This window comes from Herpailurus yagouaroundi, unplaced genomic scaffold (assembly GCF_014898765.1).
Source record: "Herpailurus yagouaroundi ecotype Mexico unplaced genomic scaffold, PumYag 139, whole genome shotgun sequence".
Lineage (NCBI taxonomy): Eukaryota > Metazoa > Chordata > Mammalia > Carnivora > Felidae > Herpailurus > Herpailurus yagouaroundi.
In genome coordinates this window covers 19,710,117-19,736,672 of record NW_024412394.1, presented here as the reverse complement: position 1 = coordinate 19,736,672, position 26,556 = coordinate 19,710,117, and the positions used below count along the sequence as shown (strand labels likewise).

At 44.2% G+C, this 26,556-nt stretch overlaps 1 protein-coding gene across 1 annotated transcript in view; it reads right to left on the bottom strand.

Moving 5' to 3' along the window:
* Positions 1 to 20,165, bottom strand: part of LRRC1 (leucine rich repeat containing 1) — a 135,490-nt gene extending 115,325 nt beyond the window's left edge. The window contains exon 1 of the mRNA XM_040473781.1: positions 19,803 to 20,165. Coding sequence (XP_040329715.1) covers positions 19,803 to 19,961 — 159 coding nt within the window. The 5' untranslated portion in view covers positions 19,962 to 20,165. The remainder of the gene's footprint in view (positions 1 to 19,802) is intronic.
* Between the last annotated feature and the right edge of the window lie 6,391 nt (positions 20,166 to 26,556).

The following is a 26,556-nucleotide window of genomic DNA, read 5'->3' as shown; positions in this document are numbered from 1 at the left end:
TCTGCATCTCGGGCGCCTAACAAGGCAGTGGGCCTTCTACGCGTGTTGGCTGCATGAAGATCTCAAGGCTGCTGCTACCTGACTGGATCTGCCAAAGTAGCATGTCGCACAAAAAAATCAGCCTTTGGAGTCCAGCAGACCTGGGCTTAATCCCAGCCAGGTTGTTTTCCATGTGAGTGACCTGAGGCATGGGCCTGGCCTCAGTTTTCACACCTGTAAAATAGGACTTTTGAAAACCCTCCCTGACAACGCCAACCCAAAGTGCCTAGTTGTGCATCTGGAAATACTGTGGGCAGTCAGTCAGGAGCTGCTATTTGCACTTTCAAAACTGTAACTGAGGTTTCATTCCACTCTCCAGCGTGTGCAGTGTGTGGGCAGCCCCGGCCCACAGCCTCAGAAACACTTCCTGCCTTTTGGCCATTTTGCTCCTCATTAACGCCTCCGCTCAGAGGCCAGGGAGAGAGGATGGTCCTTCTGTCAACACGACTAATGATGTGTTATCTTTCTGTGCTACTGTTGACCCTCTGCCAAAGGGACACGCTGACTCAGCCCACACCAGCACCCTCCTCGCAGGTGGACGGCACACAGACGTGTGACACACCTCACTGGGCCGGCGCTGCAGGAGCCTCGTGGCATGCCAGGCTCAGACGAGAACGAGGTGAGGCTGTGCCGCTGGAATCATGAGCCCCTCAGAATAACTCCCGACACTAAGGCGCTACAAAGGAGTGGCTGGACACATGAGAAATGTCTAAGGAGCTACATACCTAAACTACACCTGAAAAAAGTTTCTTTTTCAATGCAACAGACATTTTTTGAGCATTTCTTTTAACGAAGGCGCTGAATTCTCAAATGTCTGAGACAGAGATGCATAAAATAAGTCGCTGATGACAAACTGAGGGAAACAAACAAATGCACAACTAAGCCTGATCTTGACAGATGGCATGAGAGAAGCGAGCTGTGAATGGTCAGGGGAGCACAAACACGGACGTGACTGCAGAACTGGGAGCACTTCACGGAAGTGGCAGCATCTGCACTGAAGAAGAGCATTTCAAGTGGAACACCAACAAAGACATGGGGATCTGGGACTCTGTCACAGAAATCTAACACTTAAAAACCACATTAGAAAGTACAAGAGGGGAGCTGGGTGGCTCAGTCAGTTGAGCGTCCGACTCTTGATCTCGGCTCAGGTCACGATCTCACAGTTCACGGGACCGAGCCCCGCGTTGGGCTCTGCGCTGACAGCACAGAGCCTGCTTAGGATTCTCTCTCTCCTTCTGTCTCTGCCCCTCCCCTGCTATCTCTCTCTCTCTCTCAAAATAAATAAATAAACTTAAAAAAAAAAGTACTAGGAAGTACTTAGAACATACACTAGAATTCAACAATTTAGAAAACAAGCAGATTTGGCAATTTCATCTGTATAATATTTATGTTTTCCTCTCACAAAATTTCACACATAGAATGAAATCTAGGGACAATGTCTGCATGTACAAGCTTTTTTGTTTTTCTTTTAAGAATACTTTGCAACAGAAGTCACTCCTTCTAGACTCTTCCTGAGCAGATGGTCCCTATGTTTTTGGCAGAGGACACAGAGTTAAACCAGAGAGAGACGTAACAACTACCCACTGATGGGAAACAAGGGCGTCTGCCACAGTCAGCCAGGCTCACACTGTCTGTCCTCCCTGCCCTCCTCTTGCAGCAGGCACTTGAACCCCACAGCCAGTCCCAAGCCCCTTATTCCTATCCCTTGCCTACCTGCTTCCCACTTAGAAAACTAGGGTTGGGCCCGTGGCTCCGTGTCCGCCTCTGCTTGAGACGCCACCCCCATGAGGGGCTGCAGCGGGAGACGGGCCCAGCACACCACCCAGAAGCCACACCAGTGCCCAGCGCCACCAACCTGCCAAGCCCACCCCCGAACCACCGTCCTTCAGGCTTCCTCCTATGTGAGATGGCTAGACGCCTATTCGAGGCATTTTCGGTTGCAAAGCTTGTGACGTGCAGGCAGAGTATTCCAAATACACCCCTCTGTTTCTCCAGGGCTGAACCCTCTGTAAGGAGAAACCACCAGGGATCTGAAACCACAGAAGTTCCCTGACACTGCTCTCAAGCCAGGTTTACTTTGGGCCTAAACCTGAAAAATGAAATAAAACATTTAGAATATATAAATGTTTAAAACTATATAAACTACACCTCATCAGCAATAACCATCTAGTATATTTACCTGACAAAACATATCTTTACTCCGGTTTCCTTTTTAAACAGTAAGTTACTACAGAGAGGTGGGGATGGGGAAGGTGGAAGAGTAGGGGTTGGATTAGCTTCTCTCTTCTCGTGGCCTCTACAGAACTCAGCAAATCGCTAGTTACCAGAGATGCAGGGCATAACCCACCCACCCCCTCGCCACTCTTCTTGCCATTGAGAATCAGGTTATGAGGTTATGAGAACCAAGGTGGGTAATTAGCCGTGGCATACTATAAGCTAAGGTGAGTCTATTGTAAAGTGCATGTTTTCTATTAACTCAATCTTATTGGCATCCATTTGTTGCAGTCCTGGAATATGTATAGCTCCAATAAGTACAATGGAACCTCTTTTTAACGTTTATTTACAGAGAGAGAGAGAGAGAGAGAGAGGGAGAATGTAAGCAGGGGAGGGTCAGAGAGAGGGAGGGAGAGAGAGAATGCCAAGCAGGCTCCATGTTGTCAGCACAGAGTATGACTCAGAGCTTGAACCCCTGAACCGTGAGCTCATGAGCTGAGCCACAGCCAAGAGTTGGATGCTTAACCAACTGAGCCACCCAGGTGCCCCAAGAGCCTCTTGATAATACTAATCTTTACAGTCAAGACCAATAACTGCCTTATAACCTAATCACTTGATATCATTCTTTCAAAACAGAGACAAATGGCGTAACAGGTGAATAATTATGAGCAGAATTATAATGAGGGCATTGCTGTGATAAAACCAGTGCTCATTATGTTCAGTGAGACCTATTGTTTTTCCAAACGGATGTGCTTTTACTTCAAGAGTTTGTAAGGATACAGCTACAAGTTACTTCCTGAAGGGAAGAAACCCAGCACCAAAGAATGGGTGCCTCTAATCTTCTTTTAAAGATTATGCCTGAATGGGCACATTACTATTTGGTGACCTAATTCTTAAAGTGATATTTCAGCTCAGTGCTCTTTTTCTTTTCTTTTTAATTTTTTTATGTTTTTATTTTATTTTTGAGAGAGAGAGAGAGAGAGAGAGAGAGACACAGAGTGTGAGTGGGGGAGGGGCAAAGAGAGAGGGAGACACAGAATCTGAAGCAGGCTCCAGGCTCTGAGCTGCCAGCACAGAGCCCGACATGGGGCTTGAACTCAAAGACTGTGAGATCATGACCTGAGCTGAAGTCGGATGCTTAACAGACTGAGCCACCCAGGCACCCCATTGGTGCTCTTTTTCTTAACAAGGCAAAAATAACCGAGGTGACATGGGTATCTGTCTCTGTTCCCTTTCACAGAACAGACACAATTCCTGACCCATCAGGTGGCTTTTGGTGTAGACAACATGGTCGCCCCATATTTAGCCTGAAGGAAGGAAGACACAGTGGTTAGGAATAAGGGCTCTCGAACCAGACTGCATCGGCTGGACCCCTAGCTCTTCTGCTTCCTAGCTGTGTGACCTTAGCAAGCTAATTCATCTGTGTCCCAGTGTCATCAACAGCAAAATAAAGCTATTTATGTAAAATGAAGTCATGGTTGTAGAAAGGATTAAATGAGTTACTCACAGGAAGTATTTAGAACAATTCAAAGCACGCTGCTCAAAAACAGTGTGCTGTCTTTCTTATAATTATCATTACCCAGACTTCCTCTCCTAAGTTCTAGGTCTCATAAAAACTTCTGACATGTCCCAAGTCAAGTACTTCCTATGCTGCTATATTCCTTTTCCCAGTCCACCGTAAACAGCTCTGTCATTCCCTAGTTGACAAAACCAAAACCCTGCATCCAATACATCAGCAGGTCTTCCTGACTTTACCCCCAAAATATAGCTCATTACTCACTGCTACCACCCAGCCCAAATCACCAACAGCTCTTCTACAGAACTTTTCAATAAAAGGCTTCCTCTCCAGGTCTCCCTGCTTCTCTAAACTCTTCCTCCCTGTCTCTCACCAGCTGGCAGAGGGAACTTTCTAAACCCTAAGTCAGCTATCCTGCGGGTTCATGATCTGCCCTTCAAGTGACCAAACAAATAAATAAATAAAAACAAAAACAAAAACAAAAACAAAACAACAATCCAACCTCCCCACCAGGGTCTCCATACCCTTACATACATGAACCCCACCAACATCTTCACTTCTCTTCCCTGTCATACTGTGTTCCAGCCTCACTGGCCTTCTTTCTGCCTACAAAATTGCCAAACTCATCACCAAGTCTTTGCAAGGACTTCTGTCATATTCACACAGCTACCTTCCTGCATCAATCAATACAAATGCTGCCTCCATGGAGAGGCATTCTCCCTCCTATCACTCCCTACTGCATTTCCCTGTTTTATTTTCTTTTGTTTTTTCATTATTTTTTATACGATTTATTGTCAAGTTAGCTAACATACAGTGTAGTCTTGGCCTCAGGAGTATTCCTATTCATCACTTACATACAACACACAGTGCTCATCCCAACAAGTGACCTCCTCAATGCCCATCACCCATTTTCCCCCCGCCCCCATCCCCCCACCCAACACTCTGCCAGCAACCCTCAGTTTGTGATCTGTATTTAACAATCTCTTGTGCTTTGCCTCCCTCTCTCTTTGTAACTTGTTTGCCCTTCCCTTCCCCTAGGGTCTTCTGTTAAGTTGCTCAAATTCCACATGAGTGAAAACATATGATATCTTTCTCTGACTGACTTATTTCACTTAGCATAATACCCTCCAGTTCCATCCACATTGCTGCAAATGGCAAAATTTCATTATTTTTCATCACCAAGTAGAATTCCAGTGTGTGTGTGTGTGTGTGTGTGTGTTTGTGTGTGTGTATACACACACAAACACACACACACCCACACCACATCATCTTAATCCATTCATCAGTTCATGGGCATTTGGGCTCTTTCCACAATTTGGCTATTGTTCATTAGCACTGCTGTAAACATTGGGGTGCATGTGCCCCTTCTAATCAGTACTACTATATCCTTTGGATAAATTCCTAGCAGTGCTATTGATGGATCACAGGGTAGTTCTATTTTTAAATTTTTGTGGAAACTCCACACTGTTTTCCAGAGTAGCTGCACCAGTTTGCATTCCCAACAGCAGTGCAAGAGGATGCCCCTTTTTCCACATCCTCGCCAGCATCTGTAGTTTCCTGATTTGTTCATTTTAGCCACTCTGACCAGTGTGAGGCAGTGTCTCAGTGTGGTTTTGATTTATATTTCCCTGGTGATGAGTGACATTGAGAATCTTTTCATGTGTCTGTTGACCATCTGGATGTCTTCTTTGGAAAAGTGTCTATTCATTTCTTCACTGGATTATATGTTTTTCAGGGGCTGAGTTTGGTAAATTCTTTATTATCTTTTTGACACTAACCCTTTATCTGATATGTCATTTGCAAATATCTTCTCCCATTCTGTTGGTTGCCTTTTAGTTTTGCTGATTGTTTCCTTAGCTGTGCAGAAGGTTTTTATCTTGATGAGGTCCCAATAGTTCATTTTTGCTTTTATTTCCCTTGCCTTCAGAGACATATCAAGTAAGAAGTTGCTGTGGCTGAGGTCAAAGAAGTTGCTGTCTGTTTTCTCCTCTAGGGTTTTGATGGTTTCCTGTCTCACATTCAGGTCTTTCATCCATTTTGAGTTTATCTTTGTATATGGTGTAAGAAAGTGGTCCAGTTTCATTCTTCTGCATGTTGCTGTCCAGTTCTCCCAGCACCATTTGCTAAAGTGACTGTCTTTTTTCCACTGGATACTCTTTCCTGCTTTGTCAAAGGTAAGTTGGTCATACATTTGTGGGTCCATTTCTGGGTTCTCTATCCTATTCCATTGTTCTATATGTTTGGTTTTGTGCCAATCTGACTGGATGATTACAGCTTTGTAATACAGGCTAAAGTCCGGGACTGTGATGCCTCCAGCTTTAGTTTTCTTTTTCAACATTACTTGGGCTATTCAGGGTTCCATACAAATTTTAGAATTGTTTGTTCTAGCTCTGTGAAGAATGCTGGTGCCATTTTGATTGGGATTGCATTGAATGTGTAGATTGCTTTGGGTAGTATCGACATTTTAACAATTTGTTCTTCCAATCCACGAGCATGGAATGTTTTTCCATTTCTTTGTGTCTTCTTCAATTTCTCTCATAAGCTTTCTATAGTTTTCAACATACACATCTTTCACCTCTTCAGTTAGGTTTATTCCTAGGTATTTTATGGTTCTTGGTGCAATTGTAAATGGGACCGATTTCTTGATTTCTCTTTCTGTTGCTTCATTATTGATGTATAGAAATGCAACCAGTTTCTGTACATTGATTCTCTATCCTCCAACTTTGCTGAATTCATGTATCACTTCTAGCAGTGTTTTGGTGGAGTCCGGCTTTTCCATGTAGAGTATGTTATCTGCAAAAAGTGAAAGTCTGACTTCTTCTTTGCCAATTTGGATGCCTTTTATTTCACTTTGTTGTCTGAATGCTGAGGCTAGGACTTCTCCCTGTTTTGTTTTCATTACAGTTTTTATCACTATCTGAAATTCTTATGTGCTTTTCCATTTACTGGCTGTCTCCCTTACCTGGAATGAAAACTTGTAAGAATAAGGCAAGATAGTTATCTTGCTAGATAGAACAATGCCTGAAGCAGAGTCAACACTCAATTAACTCTGTTCAGTGAACAGGGGAAGGAGGGAGAGTGGGTTGAGATCCAGCAGAGATCTATCCCCAGTACCCATTCCTGAATGTAGCTGCCTGGGAAGCCAGATACCAATACCTGGTCAGAAGCCCGCTTTGCAGGATGGTGGAAAGCTGTCACCTCTGATCCCAGTACACTCCTTGAAAGCCACCTCAGTCTGATATTAACCCATCCAGAGAACCCATATCCTCAATCATCAGTCCCCAAACTAAGTTTGCCTAAATACAGTTTCTCGGGCACTCAAATCAACCCAAAGTAAAGTTTCAAACAACCACCTATGGACTGTTTCAGTTCATTTAATAAAAAGGCAAAAAAGTCCCAGCTATGTTGCCCATTTTACTTCACTTCTAAAAGCTGGGAAAATGCAACTGACATGGGGGAAAATCTCAGTGTTCAAAGGTTGTCTGTGCCTGTGTGGGGGTGGGGATGTGGGGGGAGGGTGTGGGTATGTGTAGGGAGGTGTGGGGGTATGGGGGGGTATGGGGGGGTGAGGGACTGTCAGGGGGAGGATGTAAGTATGTGGAGTGGGAGTGAGTTTGGGGGGAGGGGGAGTGCTGTTTAAACCAGAAAAAATCTGCTGATCTTTTTCCCTTAACTGGTTCTGAGAATCAACAACTGACCACAAGAGGGTATTTGGAACAGCTTCACCTTATCATCCAATCCTTGATTATAATTATTAAGCCCACACTTGTGGTTCTGCTAAACCTCACTAAGCAACCTCATGGGGTATGTGCACAACTGTGGGATCACTCTCCTAAGGTTAGCAAGGTGGCATCATGTTGTAACAATTCAGAAAATTGGCACTCAAGGAGATCAGAACTCAAAAGTGCCCTGAACACCAATGACACCATCCCTTCATCATTCAGATAAGGAAACTGAGGCTCAAAGGATTATGTGATTGTATGTGATACAATGCTAGTGTCATTCAGATCAAGGACAAAAATCTGGACTACCAGGCCAGCGCTCATCTCCCTCCATCATGACACCACTCATCCATACAAAGACCAGAAAGCTCTGCTCCTCTTGGAATAATCATCAGGCTCTTGCTTACAGGTATAGTCCAAACCCACTTCTTTTTTTCTTTCTTTTATTTAAAATTTTTTTAATGTTTATTTATTTTTGAGAAAGAGAAAGAGAGGTAGAGCAAGAGTGGGGGAGGGGCAGAGAGAGGGGGAGACGCAGAATCTGAAGCAGGCTCCAGGCTCTGAGCTGTCAGCACAGAGCCCAAAGTGGGGCTCAAACTCACGGACAGTGAGATCATGACCTGAGCCGAAGTCGGACGCTTAACTGACTGAGCCACCCAGGTGCCCCAACTCCAAACCCACTTCTAAATCCACTTCCCAGCAGGGCTGAAAACTTCCCCAAGAATGCTGCTCAAATATGTATTATTATTATTTTTTAATTTATTTTTTTATTTATATATGAAATTTATTGTCAAATTGGTTTCCATACAACACCCAGTGCTCATCCCAAAAGGTGCCCTCCTCAATACCCATCACCCACCCTCTCCTCCCTCCCACCCCCCATCAACCCTCAGTTTGCTCTCAGTTCTCAACAGTCTCTTATGCTTTGGCTCTCTCCCACTCTAACCTCTTTTTTTTTTTTTTTCCTTCCCCTCCCCCATGGGTTCCTGTTAAGTTTCTCAGGATCCACATAAGAGTGAAACCATATGGTATCTGTCTTTCTCTGTATGGCTTATTTCACTTAGCATCACACTCTCCAGTTCCATCCACGTTGCTACAAAAGGCCATATTTCATTTTTTCTCATTGCCACGTAGTATTCCATAGTGTATATAAACCACAATTTCTTTATCCATTCATCAGTTGATGGACATTTAGGCTCTTTCCATAATTTGGCTATTGTTGAGAGTGCTGCTATGAACATTGGGGTACAAGTGCCCCTATGCATCAGTACTCCTGTGTCCCTTGGATAAATTCCTAGCAGTGCTATTGCTGGGTCATAGGGTAGGTCTATTTTTAATTTTCTGAGGAACCTCCACACTGCTTTCCAGAGCGGCTGCACCAATTTGCATTCCCACCAACAGTGCAAGAGGGTTCCCGTTTCTCCACATCCTCTCCAGCATCTATAGTCTCCTGATTTGTTCATTTTGGCCACTCTGACTGGCGTGAGGTGATACCTGAGTGTGGTTTTGATTTGTATTTCCCTGATGAGGAGCGACGCTGAACATCTTTTCATGTGCCTGTTGGCCATCTGGATGTCTTCTTTAGAGAAGTGTCTATTCATGTTTTCTGCCCATTTCTTCACTGGGTTATTTGCTTTTCGGGTGTGGAGTTTGGTGAGCTCTTTATAGATTTTGGATACTAGCCCTTTGTCCGATATGTCATTTGCAAATATCTTTTCCCATTCCGTTGGTTGCCTTTTAGTTTTGTTGGTTGTTTCCTTTGCTGTGCAGAAGCTTTTTATCTTCATAACGTCCCAGTCATTCACTTTTGCTTTTAATTCCCTTGCCTTTGGGGATGTGTCGAGTAAGAGATTGCTACGGCTGAGGTCAGAGAGGTCTTTTCCTGCTTTCTCCTCTAAGCTTTTGATGGTTTCCTGTCTCACATTCAGGTCCTTTATCCATTTTGAGTTTATTTTTGTGAATGGTGTGAGAAAGTGGTCTAGTTTCAACCTTGTGCATGTTGCTGTCCAGTTCTCCCAGCACCATTTGTGAAAGAGACTGTCTTTTTTCCATTGGATGTTCTTTCCTGCTTTGTCAAAGATGAGTTGGCCATACGTTTGTGGGTCTAGTTCTGGGGTTTCTATTCTATTCCATTGGTCTATGTGTCTGTTTTTGTGCCATCAAATATGTATTAAATGTTTGATCTGTGCCAACCACCCTGTTAGGCAGCAAGAATGCAAAGAAAAAAAAAAGTGTGTAGCTTTAAGAAACTCACTTTGATGGGAGAAAGAGATAATTACAAAGAGGTACAAGTAATGACACAGGTGTCCCCAGAGACCAGAGAGGCAGTAAGGGAAGGCTTCCTGGAGGAATGTTATCTCCTGAGCTGTATCCCCTGGGATGAAGAGCAATGAGCCAGGCAAAGAAATTGAGAAAGAGTAACTCATGGTAGACAGAGTTAAATAAAAAAAAAAAAATGAAGACTCATAAGTATGAAATAATATGTTGGCAACCAAGGGTGGCTAACTCTTGCTGAAACACAAGCTGGAAAGTTCAGGTTGGAAAAAGATGGGAGATAAGGTGGAAGGGGTAGGCAGAGAACAAAAACACTGCCAGGTTGTGTCCTGTAGGTGTGAGAAGCCACTGCAGCAGGAAGCCACTCATCACATTTGTGTGTTATTTTAGAGAGAGAGAGCATGTACAAGCAGGGGAAAGGGGCAGAGGGAAGGAGAAAGGGGTGGAGAGGAAGAGGGGGAGAGGGAGAGGGGGAGAGGGAGAGGGGGAGAGAGAGAGGGAGAGGGAGAGAGGGAGAGGGGGAGGGAGGGAGAGAGAGAGAGAGAGACTCTTAAGCAGGCCCCACACTCAGCATGGAACCCAATGCGGGGCTTGATTCCACGACTCTGGGATCATGACCTGAGCTGAAATAAAGAGTCGGACACGCAACCAACTAAGCTACCCAGGTGTCCCACATTTGTGTTTTAGAAAGATCACTGCCAAGTAGTGAGAAAGGACTGAAGGAGTAAAGGATAAAAGAGTTTGAGCCTTTGGGAGAGGCTGATCCACACAAGTCAGCACACCAAGTTAATGCCCAAGCTTCCTGTCCCCCACCATGCTTCATATCACCTTGGCCCCTGTTCCAGAAACAGAACCAAGTCAACCCAGAGTGAGCTCCATGGCACAAGATTGTGTCGCCTCACAAAAGCTCCCTGTCTACAATGCCCGCCCACCCTTCCCAGCCTCTCTGAACCTACCTTCAGTGAAAACCAGAGTACTGCTTTCCTGATGCCCCAGTGAGCCTCCTGCAAGGGTCTACAGCAAGTCCTGGTTTACTGACCCGTGTGACACTGAGCCACATTAGGAATTCCAGGACTCAAACTTCTCTCCCGAACTCAAGAGTGTAAACTACCTGAAGCCAAGACTTAGATGTCAGCTTTCCAAAGACCTGGAACAAATATGTGATTAACTGACCGAAGCCCATCTGAGGGCTTTTCCAGGCCTATAGGAAGGAGTCACAGTGGAAAATAAAAGGAGCAGAGATGGGGTGCCTGGGTGGCTCAGTTGTTTGAGTGTCGGACCTTGATGTAGGCTCAGGTCACCATCTCACAGTTCATGAGACCAAGCCCTGAGTTGGGCTCTGCAACCAAAGCCTGCTCAGGACTCACTCTCCATCTCCCTCCATGCCCCTCCTTCATTTGCGCTCTCTCTCAAAATAAATAAACTAAAAAAAAAAAAAAAAAGCAGAGATGATAGAACCAGTCTCTAGGCCCCTAGAAAATCCACAGGACTTAGAATCTAGAGTTGGAGATGTACAGTCCACATTTTCATTTTGCTTTGACATAACACTTTACCTCTCTAGATTTTCATTTCCTTAGCTACATAAAGTGGGTAGATTTCTATAACTTCTAACAAGGCCTTCCCATCTCACTATTATTAAAAAAAATCTTTGACAATCTAGCAAGATCTATAAAATTTGTAATGTATACCCTTTCATCCAACAATTATGCTTCTTAAAATTTATCTTAAACATTTGCACAGGAGTACAAAGTAATATGTACAAGAACATTTAATCCAGCATGGTTCATCACTGCAAAATCAGAAACCATTTAAATGTCAGCAATAGGAGAAAGGTTCAATCAATCAATCGTGAAACATCCAGTACAGTGGAATACTACAGCCCCAGAAGCAATGCTAGAAGACATCTATACGTACTGATATGGAAGATGTCCAAGGCAGTGTTATGTAAAAAAAGCAAATAGCAAAGCAATTTATATAGTGAGAGTTCTTGCTTTGTTTTAACAATAATAAATACATGGTGATGTATGAAGAGAAAAAAAATCCATAAGAATACATTCTAAAATTGTTAATGGTTGGTATCACTTCAAAGGATGCAAGGAAAATGTCATCTTCATTCTTTGAGTTCTTTTATCACTCCTTTAATGAGATAAAAACAAGACCACGTCATGGTCCAAAGTCAAGCCAGTTGCACTCCTAGCCTGAGCTCAGAGGTCTCAGCATCTTCCGAACCAAGTTAAGCAGCAGGAGCCCACATCACATCCTCAGAGGTTCAGAAGCCACTTTTTGGCCTTTGCATGAGCTCATCTGACTTGAGCTCCTAGTTTCTACCACAAGTCAGCTGACAGGCCCTCCTGATGATCTTTTCCCAAGAAGTAGGTGTGGACTGTGGACAGAAAGGTGATGAGAGTGGCCAGGGTAGACACAGACCTCTCCATCTGGCCATACTACCCAGGAATCAGTCTGGAACATGCTGTAATTAGGTGTAACACCTCCTTCCACCCACCACATGACAAATCCATTCCTTGCGGTTCTTGGAAACTGAAATACCAAATTTCTTCCAACTGAGTCAAATTCTCTGGACTCTAGAATTACAGCCTAGATAAGGAAACTCTTCAAAATAATGACAAGCCAAAAAAAATGTTTTTTCATTTTTAAAACTATTTCATCTTACTTCTAGGAGTTCACAGTATTTTTACAGTAGACACACATACATACCATTAGATCTTCTAAAATACCACATGCAATAGTAAATTACCATTCCTGTCCACTAAATAATACCCAAGAGAAAGTAAATGGACATCCAGGAGTTTCTTCTATGCATTTACTAAGCTCTGGCCCATGATCTCATCATCCCTCATAACTATCACATGAAGGAGAGGACAAACATTTGTAGCCCTATGTTCTGGGTAGGGTTCCAAAATAGGCTAAATCCCCCTAGACTTCCGTGAACAAAGAGAAAAGCCTTCAGCACTCACTCAATCCTTACCTAAAAGAACCCACTGCTTCTGGTTGTTCCATGGCACAGCAAGGTCATGGCTGAGATTTCTGTCATCATGGCTAAGAAATGTTTACCTTGCTATTCCTGATCCCCTTGTGTAAATATCAACTACACTTATCCCCAGAATGTCAAGTCTGTGGTATAGACTAAAAAGGTATTCCTTTTTAAGGAAATCCCAAGTCCCTACTTACTATAGTACAGAAGCTGCAAATTCTGGCAGAGAGGATAATGCACTGGAAAGCTGGAAGGAAGGTTCAATGTGCCCCTTTTCACTGGAAGCCCCCTGGAAGAGGCAGGAGGAACTGTGAAAACAAGCTTATTTTGCTATTTTACCAGCAGCACTCATCTTTGTCCATCCCAGAAAAGTTTTATTAAATGAATAGTTTTACTTTCCCTCAAAGACGTGAGCTATTTTTTAAAGACACATAACTTCCAAGTTCCTCTAGAAAAATAAAAATTCTGCAAGTGTTAGCCTTTCAAAGCATGAGCAGAAGATGATGAAACTAAAGTCCATGGTACGGTACACAAATAGTACGCGTTCGTATTACTCAGAAACACAGAACGCCAGGGCTACCAGTGTTCCTGCAGGTTCATGTTTATAAACTTGATGACCATATTCATCTGAAACGCAAAACGAACAAACTCTTGCCACCCATAGCACATCTGGCTATTCCTCCTTCCCCCGAGTCAATACCTACATATAATGCTTGCCATGTCTTAGTGAGCAATTCACAAGCTGAATGCAGGCACATGCCACAGTCAAGGAAAAGATGTCCCCCCAAAAGGAGGTAAATGCTTTTTACTTGGTGTTACACAAGTATTACTGAAGTGCCTCAGAAGATCAGCGCAGCAGAAAAGGTAGCACAGCAGAAAGAGCACTGGACCCAAGGGCAGGAATGCCCAGGGTGAACATCTTTGACAAAGCCATCTCCCCTGTGCATCCCCAAGACGCTCTATCATTTCCTCTGGCCTAGACCACCATAGTGGGCTCCTGGCTTGTCTCCCTGACTCTAAACCCTGTGCTCTGGAATTACCTTTCTAAAGCAAAGATCTAACTGTACTACACCTCTACTTACACACCATCCATGGGCCTCCTCTGCCTCCAGGCCAGAACGTACCTCCTCAGCAACACTGTCAAGAGCCTTTCACGATCTGGCCCCGGAACCCTCTCCAGGCAAGCTCTACTGCTCAGGTGCCCCTCATTCTAGCCACCTGGAAAGGACTGGTTTTGGCAACAGCTGACATACTTTGTCCTTCCTTCCAGTCAAGTGTGAATGTCACCACCTCCAAAGTCTTCCCTCAGCTCCTCAGAGAATGTGAGACTCCTCAGAGCTGCCATGAGCTTTCTGCAGAGGCTCCCTCCTAAGCATGCACATACTGTCGGGCCTCCTCTGGCCCAGGCAGGCCCACAGGTGGTAAATGCACACGTGGAGCTGGAGACAAATGCCTACTCCAGAACTGACCTTGACCATGTTTCCTAAACAAGATTCTTAAGTAAGTTTCTTAAATAAGTCTCAATGTCTGCATTTGCAAAACTGAAATTCTAACAGCTAAAGCGTGTTATTCAGTCTGAGAGAAATAATTTATGTAGAGTACCTAATTCGATGTTTGGAGATTAGTAAAATCTCAATAAGTGGTGACTATTATACTTCTTATTAATAGGTACTAAATACTCAGTATTTCTTAATCAGAGAGATTTGGCCCTCCACTAACCCAAGGCAAATTACAACTTCTCCAGGTCTCAGTTTCCTCACCTATAAGGGGGTGGGGGAATTGGGGGCAGAGAGAAGTAGGAGAAGGGGGGTTGGATGAACACATAAGAGACTCACAATTAAGTGCTAAACTGTGCAACAGGATACCTGAGAAATGAGAATGGTTTCCTTACCCTGACAAATGAGTGGGTCATCACTTTAAAGGGAAAGTCCTCTCTTGGGCTCCCTTCTTCCTAAGCTTTCACTTAAATTATTTTTATTCCAATGTTACTTAAGTATGTCTAAACATAAAACTAGGTATGCCCTCCCTGCGCCTTAGCTCTTACAAAACTATAAGGTGAACCAAATAAAAAATCTGACAAAAACCAATAAAAGAGAACACAACGCTAATCTGACGTGACAAATGACAATGACACAATTGGACAGTCATCGCATGGCTGCACATACTGGTACAGAACTACCTCGGAGCAGGCTCCTGGCAACTCTGCCTGCCTGCACCACCGTGAGCTCTGTGACCCCTTCGGCTACCCACCACTCTTCTCTAACAAACGGCTATGAAACCTTTGCTCACGTAACTTCCAGCTATCATCTGACCCAAACACGTGATTTCTGCAATAAGCCCACATCTGTTCTTTCCCCCTCCGCTAGAGACAATTAAGGGAGTGCTCAATCAAACACAGATTATGGCACTACTAAAACCTTATGGCACTACTCATCTGTAAGTTCACCTAGATGTATGGAACCTATGAGTTTTTAATTATTATTGAAAAGAGCATTAAAATTTTAATTCTGGTTTTAAAAAATGAATTACAAACTCCCAGGAAAATGTGTCCCAACTCTGGGTTAAGAAACATTGTTTTATTTGGAGGGAAAAAAAAAGGGGGGGCATCTCACCACAGTAACTGCAAAACTCTTAGACCTCATATATCTGACTGTTAAGTGCTTTGCGTGCACTTACAGAGTAACCATACAAACCAGGTACTAAGACAACAAGTGAGGAAACCAAGGCTTGAAGAAAGTATCCAAGCGATGGAGCAGCATGTGAGCTATCTGACTTCAGCATCCGTGGTCTCTGCTCCTTGAAGACAAGCCCAAAGAGCCTTAGTCCATGAACTTGTGAAGAACGGCTGTCCCACTGAAGTGGGACATGGCAAGTTTAAGACAAAAGGGACTTATTCCAAGTGGGAATGGATATCCTCTTAACAGATCACAGTTGGAGATTTGAAGTCACAGTCAGAAATTATGTTTACAATGCCTAAAAATCATTTCAAAAAGATATGACTGTCAAAGATTCCCAGCACAGAAGAGATAGAGAACAAAAACTGGTAAGAAAAAAACCACTGAATTCAGAATGACTTTATCCCATGACGAGTTTCAACAGATTGGTATATAGTAGACATGAGACTGCAGGAAGGGGAATCACGATGGCTGAGAAACGGGGGCAGCTTACCCATGACAGCACGTGTGAAGACTCATTCATGCAACAAGCATGTGCGTGCCTACTATGTGCCAGCCACTGCCCCAGGTTCAGCCATGAACAAAAGCATCCCTGCCCTCCTGGAGGTGATGTACTAGTTGGGGAGACAAAGAACAGGAGTAAAATAAGAGGGGCTAAATAAGCACGTAGATGCAAGTAAGCAAGTCTAGAGTTTGGTAGTAACAGGGCTCTAACGGCTAGGAAAAAATAAAGTAGGATATGAGAAAGAATGATGGGAAAGGGGAGATATTTGAGATAATGTCATCTGGCAATCATCAAAAGATCAACTAAACCCTAAATAAGAGTAGGTGACAAAATGAAACTTGGTTTTATAAGCTATATGGGTTCAACAGCCTTTACTCAAAATATGTGCTGCCTATTAGACTAGGCTCTGTACTGAAGCCAGAGAGATGGCACGAAGGTATCCAAGAATCCATGCACCTTGAGGGGGAAATTGACAGTGTCAGAAACACTAAGGAAGCACAGGCTCTTGGGGAAGACAAAACAGCTCACCATATCAGTGACCTTTAACTTCTCAAGTGGCTTCCAACTTAAGGCAACCAGAGACTGTGCATCTAACCAGCTAGAGTCTTGAAAAAGGTCACTCCCAACTTGAATATTCTCTGACTATATTGGAGGTGGATAGATGCCAGAGCCATGATATGCTTAAGAGAAAGAGGCAGAGCTGAAAGATCTGTATCAGGCGAGGCTAAATTCCTTCAACAGACAAAAGCTGTTTACTGAGCAGGACCTACTGGGTGCCAGGCTCTATGCTCACAAGGATGAGCAAAAGCATGCCAGCATCTCAGGAAGTTAGAGTCAGACTGTCTCCGTTACTAGGCATCCCAAAGGGATGGAGCCAGGAGGAAGTGAGGAGAAGGTGGATGGGAATGGGATGGTGAGCCTATCATCCAGCTGGGGTCAGGCTACAGATGAACGTTCCAAGCCTTCCCTGCAGAACAGCAGCACTGAGAGGCTACTACAAGGTGGACCCACTGCCGAGGATGGGGATGCAGGCTCAGCAAAAGTTTAGATTAGGTAAGTAACCACCAAGCTAGCTGTCATGCCCCCTCTACCCCATACTCACCACATCTGTATTCAAGTCACCTACCTCCCCATAAAGTTGTGAATAGCTCATAGGAATCATGCCTTCTCTAATCTCTATATTCCTAGCAACTGCAAATGATGAAGGGTCAGTAAATGTTTGACAGAGACCAGGCTTAATGACAGGAGTAAAACAGGAGGGGCTAAATAACTGAGATTTTAATGGGTGTGAAAAGCTGAATAAGCCAGATTCCTGCTAGGTGTCCAAAGCTGCTGAACAGGGGCGGGGCGGGGGGCAACCAGTGACTCTGCATCTAACCAGCTGAACAGCCTTGATGGAGTCGCTTCACTTCTGAGTTTCAATTCGCAAAATAAGGGAGCTGAAGCAAATCTGAGGTTACAAACCTTTCAGTAGAAAGGAGACGGCTTTTCATCATCCTGAACCATGAACAATGTCTGTATCTTTGCTTTTGGGGTATGGGGTGCCGACTTCCCCTTGTCTGTGCTTCCAAACAAATTAGAAGAGAACAGCCAGCCAGCAAGACCACCACCACAAGGACCCAGGAGGTCTGTCAGCAAAAGAGGGCCCCTGGTGATGGGGCAGGTAAGGAGACAGAGGTTAGAGGAGGGGTGGGGGTAGGGACAGCAGGGAGCAGTGCTAATGAGTTATGCAGATCTCAGAGGGGAAACAACAGCCCAAGGAAAGGACTTCTACTTTGAATGAAATATCTGTGCTTTCAAGGTGGTTGTGCACGTCTGGCTTATACCCATCCAGGCACCCAGACACGGTAAGTCATGAAGAAATCATTTTTAAACAACCTAGAAACTCTAAAACTAATTTCGGAGCTGTAAGAGCAATAATTACCCATAAGCAAGACCACCTTTAGCCTCTGAAAAGCTTGTTTATTTATACTGTATCTACAGAGTGCTATCAGACTAGCTTGAGCCTCTGAGAAGTTTCCAGTTAGGATTAGTATGAATACCTAACACTTCCAAAACCCATAATTTCCCCTTACAAAGCTGAATTCCCCAACATTACAGGAAAACCCACAAACTTTGCAGAAGGGAGTAAAAAGCCAATCCAGTCAAAGGAAACCTTCCAGTTCTGTAAAAACAAACAAACAAACAAAATACCACAAAGAACACTGAAACATTTCTAGTTAAATAGCTTTTCACTCAATCTTTAATAACTTCATGCTGACACGCTTGAAAAGTATTAAATAACATATTCTGTATTTCTGGCAATAGCAATGCCTAAAACTTACTTACAACTTAAGGCAGTAAGTGAGCTTATGCCTTTCAAGTCAAATGTGAGCAAGCTCAAGGCCAGACAAAGCCATGCGTCTGAAAATGCCTGCAAAATAATAAATGCCTGAGGGAACTGTACGGCTTTTTTGCTTCTAAGCTAAATAAAGCCTGGGGGGCTTTGCAAAGATCCTAGTGAGGATAATCCACATGATTACACAGAGCAAACCATCCGATTCCACATGAACCAAGGAAAGTTAATCAAAGAGAAAGAACACTTTAAATATTAAGAAAAACACACCGTTCTGCTTTTTAAAACACTTGGTCAGCGCTGAGGAACGCCATCAGGTCATTTTAACAAGCCAGAACATTTGACTAGCGAGCGTCTCTGTGACAGTCCTGTGTTAACTAAAGGACAAGAAAGATATTTGAGTCCCAACGCTCAGGCCTCACGTCCTCCTCCCAATTCCCAGCAGTCTAGTCTCCCTACTTCCTGCACACCTTTGGATTACTGCACACCGACTTCCTGCACACCCCGGGATTTGTGATACCTTCTTCCTTAAGGGTTACTCAAGCTAATTTCCTCGGCAGCAAGCTCGAAGGTTAAAAGTTCGCAGTCCCAGACCCTCCGTTAAAGCTCAATCAGCATGTGTCTTAGCCGCACCAGACTGATCAATGTATGTAAACAACTCTGAAGAGGTAACGCATCACTGCAAGGATAGAAGTCAGCAGGCTGAAGGTACGCGCTCCGGGAGAGGCGGCTGGCAATGCTGGCCCGCCGGGCGCAGCCTCTACTGACGTTCACAGCGGCTCCTTCCACGCAACAGGTCCACGCAGGCAGGGCCCCAGCGGCGGGCACCTGGGCACCCGCCCACAGGTCCCAAAGCATACCTCTCCTCCTGCCCGATATCCTCCAGCTCACCTCCCCTCACCTCCAATTCCCAACCGGCCCTGGAGCCAAGGCCGGCCAGCTCAAGGCCGGCCAGCTCGCCAAACTACAGTACTTTCAAGCACTGCCCACCAGCGATAAGGCCCTGGGGGCACATTCCTCCGAACACGCCTAGTTAGTGCGGCTCACTTGCGCGCTGCCCACCCGGGAAGCGCGCCCTGGCTAGTGGTCGGGGAATGCAGTGCAAGGAAAACTACCCTGAGAGCAGATGCCACGCTCTGTCCTTCCACCTGCGAACAGCCCCAGCCACCTGGCTCCTCACCTGCCCGGGTACAAATGCCAGTTGTTAGTACTTAGACGTGTATCTAAACTCCTTACCAGCCCAGAACGTTTCCTCAGTCGCACAAGCTCTAGTGACTACTTGGAAAACATCAAGTCGCTCGCTTTGTATAAAATAACAAGGAACTTTTAATGCGAGGGGAGGAGGGTAAGGGAGGAAGAGGCAGGTGAATGCAGGTAGTGGTGGCTCTGCGGGACGTGGCGACGGGATCTGGAGGTGGAAGAGGGATAGAGTGTGGAAGGGAGGTGACCACGGGAGAGAGGAGGGAGAGGGCTGGCCAGGCTCGGCCGAGTTCCCCCAAAGGCGGCGCGCAGGTGAGGCCGGACACTCACCTCGGGCAGCTCGCGGAGCTGGTTGGCGTCCAGCAGCAGCTCCTCCAGGCTGCGGGCGTAGCGGTAGATCTCCTCGGGGACATAGACCAGCGAGCAGTGGCGCTTGTCGATCGTCTCCACATGACGGTTGCACCGCCACAGGGGGATGCAGTGGAACATCGCCGCCCCCGCCGCCGGGTCCCGAGCCGCGGAGACCGGGGCTCTGAGCCCGCTCCGCCCGGCGGCTCCGCTCCGCCCGCTGCCCAGTCCGCACTCGTTGGCTCCCGTGCTCGCTTGCTCCTCGCGCCGGGGTTCGCGGTCCCAAACGCTTCCAGGAACCTCGGGCGGGAGCCCCAGCCGAGTCCCAGCGCCCCCGCCCGCCAGCCGGTGCGTCCCCTCCCACCTTCCAGTCGCGCCGCCGCGGCCGCTACTGCCGCGCGGAGCTTCCTACTCGCGGCCACCGCGCGACTGAGCATGCGCGCCAGTGGGCGCGCGCGAGGGCGTATCCCGACCCGGGGGATGCTCCGCTCCGGGTTTTCCCGGAGACCTGGAGTCGGAGAGGGTCGAAACCTGCGGGCCGGGCGCTCTCGGTCCCCCAACTCTGGCTGGGGTTCCGGGAGCGTTCGTCTCTCTGAGGAAGCCTGACTCCAATGGAGCTTGGGGTAAAGATGAAGCAGAGGAGAGGTGGCCTGAGGGGAGCAGAACAACTTTGATTTTTAGTTACTTAACTCGCTCTCCTCTCCTCGCTCCCCTTCCCCAAAACAACTTTCTCTTCCGGGGTCAGGCAGGACCGCCCCCCGAGGCGTACCTTGCGCGCCTTGGGCGCCTCGAGCTACGAGATTCGGTGTGATTTTGAGGTGCCCTGGCTGCCAGCAGGAGTGAGCGGACCGCCCTCCGCCCTGCACCAGGCCTGGCCGTGCCCTCTGGTCCGCGGGCACCGCCTGCAGGCTGTTGTAGCCTGGGCGCACATCTTCAACATTGTTTTTATACAGAGTAATAGGAAGTCCCTCTCCCCTTACCACCAAAAACATATGGGTCAGAGAGTTTGTAAGATTCTCATAGATACGGATGCACCCCATCAGGAGTCCAAACTCAAAAACGAAGTAGCTAAGGTGAGTTTCTGTGCCTGTTCTAGCCAGGCAGATGATGGCCCCTGGCGACTATTTTGGGCTAGTGAGGAAGGACGAACGGGGGAGGTGGGGCAAATTGACGGGGCTGTTAGGTGAACATCCTCCATCCAGCTCCTATGTTTCTGCACCAACACCCAGTATCTTGCAAGGGGAGGTTGCAGCCCAAGAAGGGATAGCAGGGGAGGACTCAACAGGCTCACTACTGGATGATAATGACCATTTGCTCGCCCCTGATTCATTCCCACGGACTAGGACCAGAACCCTGAACTTCTCCCTATCTCCAGATAAAGCACTGGCTCCTTTACAAAGGCTTGCCGACCAGATCAAAGCCAATCACGTTGATGGATTGTCTTTTGGGTCCTACTCTGATTCCCCTCCCCCTACCCCCCCCCCAGCTGCCCCCTTGTCCTCACACCTTCCCTTTCAAGATTCCACCTGTGGCCTCTACCAGACACCACCATGCTCTCTGGCCCCAAGTTGCCAAAGCTAAAATCAGGAGTCATGAAATCCACTTTTCTGCAGAAACTGAAAGCTGAGCATGCTCAGTGGCGAAGGAAAATTTTGGTTTGAAACTAGTGCATACTACACAGACTCCCAGTTTCAACTGTGCACAGGACAGTTTCCCACGGGGTTAGCAGGGAGAAGAATACGTCATCATTTCTACTCCTGGCCGAGGGCTTCTTTCTTCCCAATCAGTGAGGATGGATCTGAGTACCACTTTGGTTTCTATCCTAACATTATTACCACCTTAATTGTCTAAATCCCGTCAGTCCCTAAACTGCATTGCCCTACCCACTCCACCCTCTCTTTTGTTTGTCCTGGTGTGATTTATACATTCCCAGCAGGTAAGGAAGGCCACCTGGACTTTGAACCTTAGCCACTCTTCCTTCCTTTTCGTGTCCCAGAAACCCACTTTGTGCCACCTTTAGTAGAAAACTGGTTACTGCCTGAGAGACTAAGTCTGGATTGGTAAGCAAGTCACTGTCTTTACAAGTTTTCTAACTGCTTACAAAAGCAACAAAAATAAAGAAGGCTCGGTTCCTTCATCTTAATCTTCTGTTGACTTCAGAGAGTACCACGCTCCGTTATTTTAATAAACACCAAGTATGTTTTAGAGGTATGGCTTGTGTTTTAAAAAATTCAGACCTCAGCTAGTATTCCCCGTGTGCCTCTCCATGACACTTAGACTTGCATTATGATTTGCATTTCCCTGGTGGCAAGTGATGATGAACATCTTTTCATGTGTCTGTTGGCCATTTGTATGTCTTCTTTGGAGAAATGTCTGTTCATGTCTTCTGCCCATTGTTAATGGGATTATTTGTTTTGGGGTGTTGAGCTGTATCAGTTATATATTTTGGATACTAACCCTTTATTGGATATGTAATTTGCAAATATCTTCTCCCATTCCATTGGTTGCCTTTTAGTTTTGTTGATTGTTTCCTTCACTGTGTAGAAGCTTTTTATTTTGATGAAGTCCCACTAGCTTATTTTTACTTTTACTTCCCTTGTCTCAGGAGACATATCTAGAAAAATGTTATACAGCTGATGTCGGAGAGATTACTATTTGTGTTCTCTTCAAGGATTTGTATGGTTTCAGGTCTCACTTTTAGGTCTCTAATCCATTTTGAGGCTCTTTTTGTGTATGGTGAAAAGAAGTCCAGTTTCATCCTTTTGCATGTGGCTGACCAGTTTTTCCAATACCATTGGTTGAAGAGACTGTCTTTTTCACATTACATATTCTTTCCTCCTTTGTCAAAGTGTGGATTTATTTCTGGGTTTTCTATTCTGTTCCACTGATCTTTGTGTCTACTTTTGTGCCATTACCATACTGTTTTAATCACCACCACTGTGTAATATAACTTGAAATCTGGAATTATGATGCTTCCAGCCTTGTTCTGCTTTCTCAAGATTGCTTTGGCAATTTAAGGTCCTTTGTGGTTCCACACAAATTTTAGGATTGTTTGTTCTAGTTCTGTAAAAAATGCAGTTGTTATTTTGATAGGGATTTCATTAAATACATAGCTTGCTTGGGGTAGTATAGATATTTTAACAATATTTGTTCTTCCAACCCATGAGCATGGAATGACTTTCCATTCTTTGCATTGTCATTAGTGTTTTATAGTTTTCAGAGTACAGGTCTTTCACCTCTTTGGTTAAATTTGTTTCTAGGTATCTTATTATTTTTGGTGTGACTGTAAATGGGATTATTATCTTTTTATTTTTTTAAGTTTATTTATTTTTTGAGGGACAGAGACAGAGCATGAGTAAGGGAGGAGCAGTGAGAGGGAGAGACAGAATCCAAAGCAGGCTTCAGGCTCTGAGCTGTCAGCATAGAGCATAACATGGGGTGTGAACCCACGAACCTTGAGATCATGACCTGAGCTGAAGTCAGACACTGAACCAACAGAGCCACCCATGCGTCCCAGGATTTTCTTAATTTCACTTCCTACTGCTTCATTATTAGTGTATAGGAATGCAACAGATTTCTATACATTTTTATATCCTGTGACTTTACTGAATTGATTGATCAGTTCTAGTAGTTTTTTTTAGTGGAGTCTTTAGGGTTTTCTATATACAGTACTGCCTAAAATGTGAAACATTAGTTTGGTAAGAGAGAAAAAAATGAAAAAAACCTGTGAATTGGAGAATAGGGGACCAATTCTTTATCCTGAAAAGTTGTAAGCTTTCCTTGTTGATATAATTTCTAGCACTATTCCCCCATATACAAATATGAATTTGAGTCAATGTAAACTAAATTTAAAAGGTCTCCTGAATTAATTTCTTTTGGAATGGTGCGTTTCACTCCTTTTCAGTGTGAACCATTTTTCACAGACTCTGGGGCTAACGAGGTCTGATTTTGAACTCTGGCTCTGCCACCTAATAGCTTTGTAGAATTGGACAGTTTGCTTAACTTTCATAAGCCTGTTTTATCATTTCAAATGAGGACAATGCTCCAGGTGTTGTTATCAGGATGAAATGAGGTGATGTAAATACAGTTCTTAGCAGACTCTCAGGCACACATCAGTTGCATCAAATATTCACTAATGCACGGTCTGAGGCAGCTTTCAGGTTGACTTCAGTCATTCCCATCTCCTCATTGGTCTGTACAACCAGCTTCTATCCTTGCTTCTCTTAGATCACTCACTTTGAGGAAGCCAGCTGCCATATTGAACAGCCCAGTGGAGAGGTCCACATGGCAAGGAATTGAGGACTGCTGACACCAGCCAGCAAGGAACTGAGACTTCTCGCCAAAAGCCATGTGAGTGAATAATATTGGAAGCCAATCCTATAGCCCCAGTCAAGCCTTTAAATGATGCAGCCCCAGCCAGTAGCTTAATTACTACATCATAATACACCCTGACCTAGGACCACTCGATTAAGCTGCTCCTGGATTTCTAACCCTAGGAAACTGTGTGGAACAATAAATATTTGTTATTTTAAGCTGCTAAAATTTGGAGTAATTCATGACAACACAACAGATAGCTATTAAACGTGTGTATACTATGCACCAGGCACTGTGCTAGATACAAAGAACCAGATAGGTAGTACCCTCATCAAGCTTACACTCTAAAGGTAGCAGAATCATAAATGTTCAATTAATGTTCTTGTGGTGGTGGTTGTGGTTGTTCTATCACTAATTTTTTGAGCCTGGTTGTTGTCATTAACTTTTTTAAAAATGGAAGTCCAAAGTGATACCTGGTAAGATGGGACAGAATGTGGATTCAGAGGTTTGATCATGTGAATTTTAAAGTAAGGCACTACCACCTATCCATTAGAATGACTAAAAATAAAAAGATTGACAGTCTCAAGTGTTACTAAAGATATGGGCAACTGGAACTCCTGCATTGCTGGTGGGAGTGTAAAATGATAAAACCACTTTGGGGAAACAATTTAGAATTTTTTTATAAGTATATACCCACCCTAATGACCCAGCTATTCTACCCCCTTGGTATTCACACTCACACACAAGAAAATGAAAACACATGTCCATTCAGAGGCTTGTTTACCAATAGTGATAACGGTTGTGTTAATTATAGCCATAAACTGGAAACAACTCAAATATTCATCAACAGATGAATGAATAAACAAAGTGTACTGTATCAAAACAATGGAATAACAACAATAAAAAGGAACAAACTACTAATACATGTGACGTTGTGGATGAATCTCAAAAACATTATGCTGAGTAAAAGGAACCAGACACAAAAGAATCCATGCTGTGTGATTCCATATACAAACTAATATAAAGTGACACAATCTAGATCCATATATACCTGCACCTAGGGGTTGGGAAGAAAGTGTGGGAGAAAAGATTGATGGCAAAAGGCAGGAGGGAACTTTGTGGGTAATGGAATATTCTGTGTCTTGATTGTGGCGATGGCTGCATGGATGTATACATTTATTAAGGCTATCAAACTGTACACTTAAAATGGGAAAATTTTTATTATATAAAATTGTTCTTTATGTGTTCTCTAATTTTTCCTTCCAATGCGTTTGTAATGTTGCATTTCAGACTCGGCTCTTTAATTCGTCTAGGTTCAGTTTAAACATGATGTACGGACTATATCTAACTTCCTCCCACCCTCACCCATGGACACACCTGTTATTAACAAAAGCATTATTTCCTCATTAATCTCCAGTGCCACCTGAGTCACAAATTTAGTGTAAATATATATATATATGGAGCTTACTTTGGGATATATTATGCCTCTGTTTTTCTATGTCTCTGCTAATACCACAGCATATAATTACAGAAGTTTTATTTGATATCTTGATATTTAGTGGAGCAAATTTTTTCACCATGCTCTTTCAAGAGTAGTTTAGCTAATCTTTCCTCCTGATACTTTTGTTAAATTTTAGAAATAATCTTCTAAAGTTTTAAATAATAAAAAAATGTGTACGGATTTTAATTAACATGTGAAAATCTATAAATTTGTTTGGGAGAATTGTCCCCATTATATTATTGAGTCTTTTAATCCATGCTCAAGATCTGTTTTTTATTTATTTAGGAATCTTTTTTTTTTAATTTTTTTTTTAATGTTTATTTTTTTTTTTTTTTGAGACAGAGAGAGACAGAGCATGAACAGGGGAGGGTCAGAGAGAGAGGGAGACACAGAATCCGAAGCAGGCTCCAGGCTCTGAGCTGTTAGCACAGAGCCCAACGCAGGGCTCAAACTCATGGACGGTGAGATCATGACCTGAGCCGAAGTCGGAGCTTAACCGACTGAGCCACCCAGGCACCCCTATTTAGGACTCTTTTAATGTAACTCATAAAATTTTATTACTTTCCTTAAGAAGTTTTATATATCTTTTGTAGGACCTCTTCCTAGATTCACTTAATTTTTTATGCTGTAATAAATGGTATAACTGAAATTTTATTTACTTTTAAAAAGTAAATAACTAAAATTAAATAAAATAATTCATTAATAAAAGTAGTTTTAAAAGTTAACAAATAAATATACAGGTAAATGTATTTAACAGGCAATTGTAATTTACTTCTAGGACTAGGAATCATGTTGTGTTATTTATTTAATGTCCGCTATTGTGCCAGACACTGGATTAATTTTCTGGGGAGACAAAAAGGAATAAGGCATAGCTTTCAGTCTTACTGAAAGAATGGCAGTTATCAAGAAAATTATAACAAT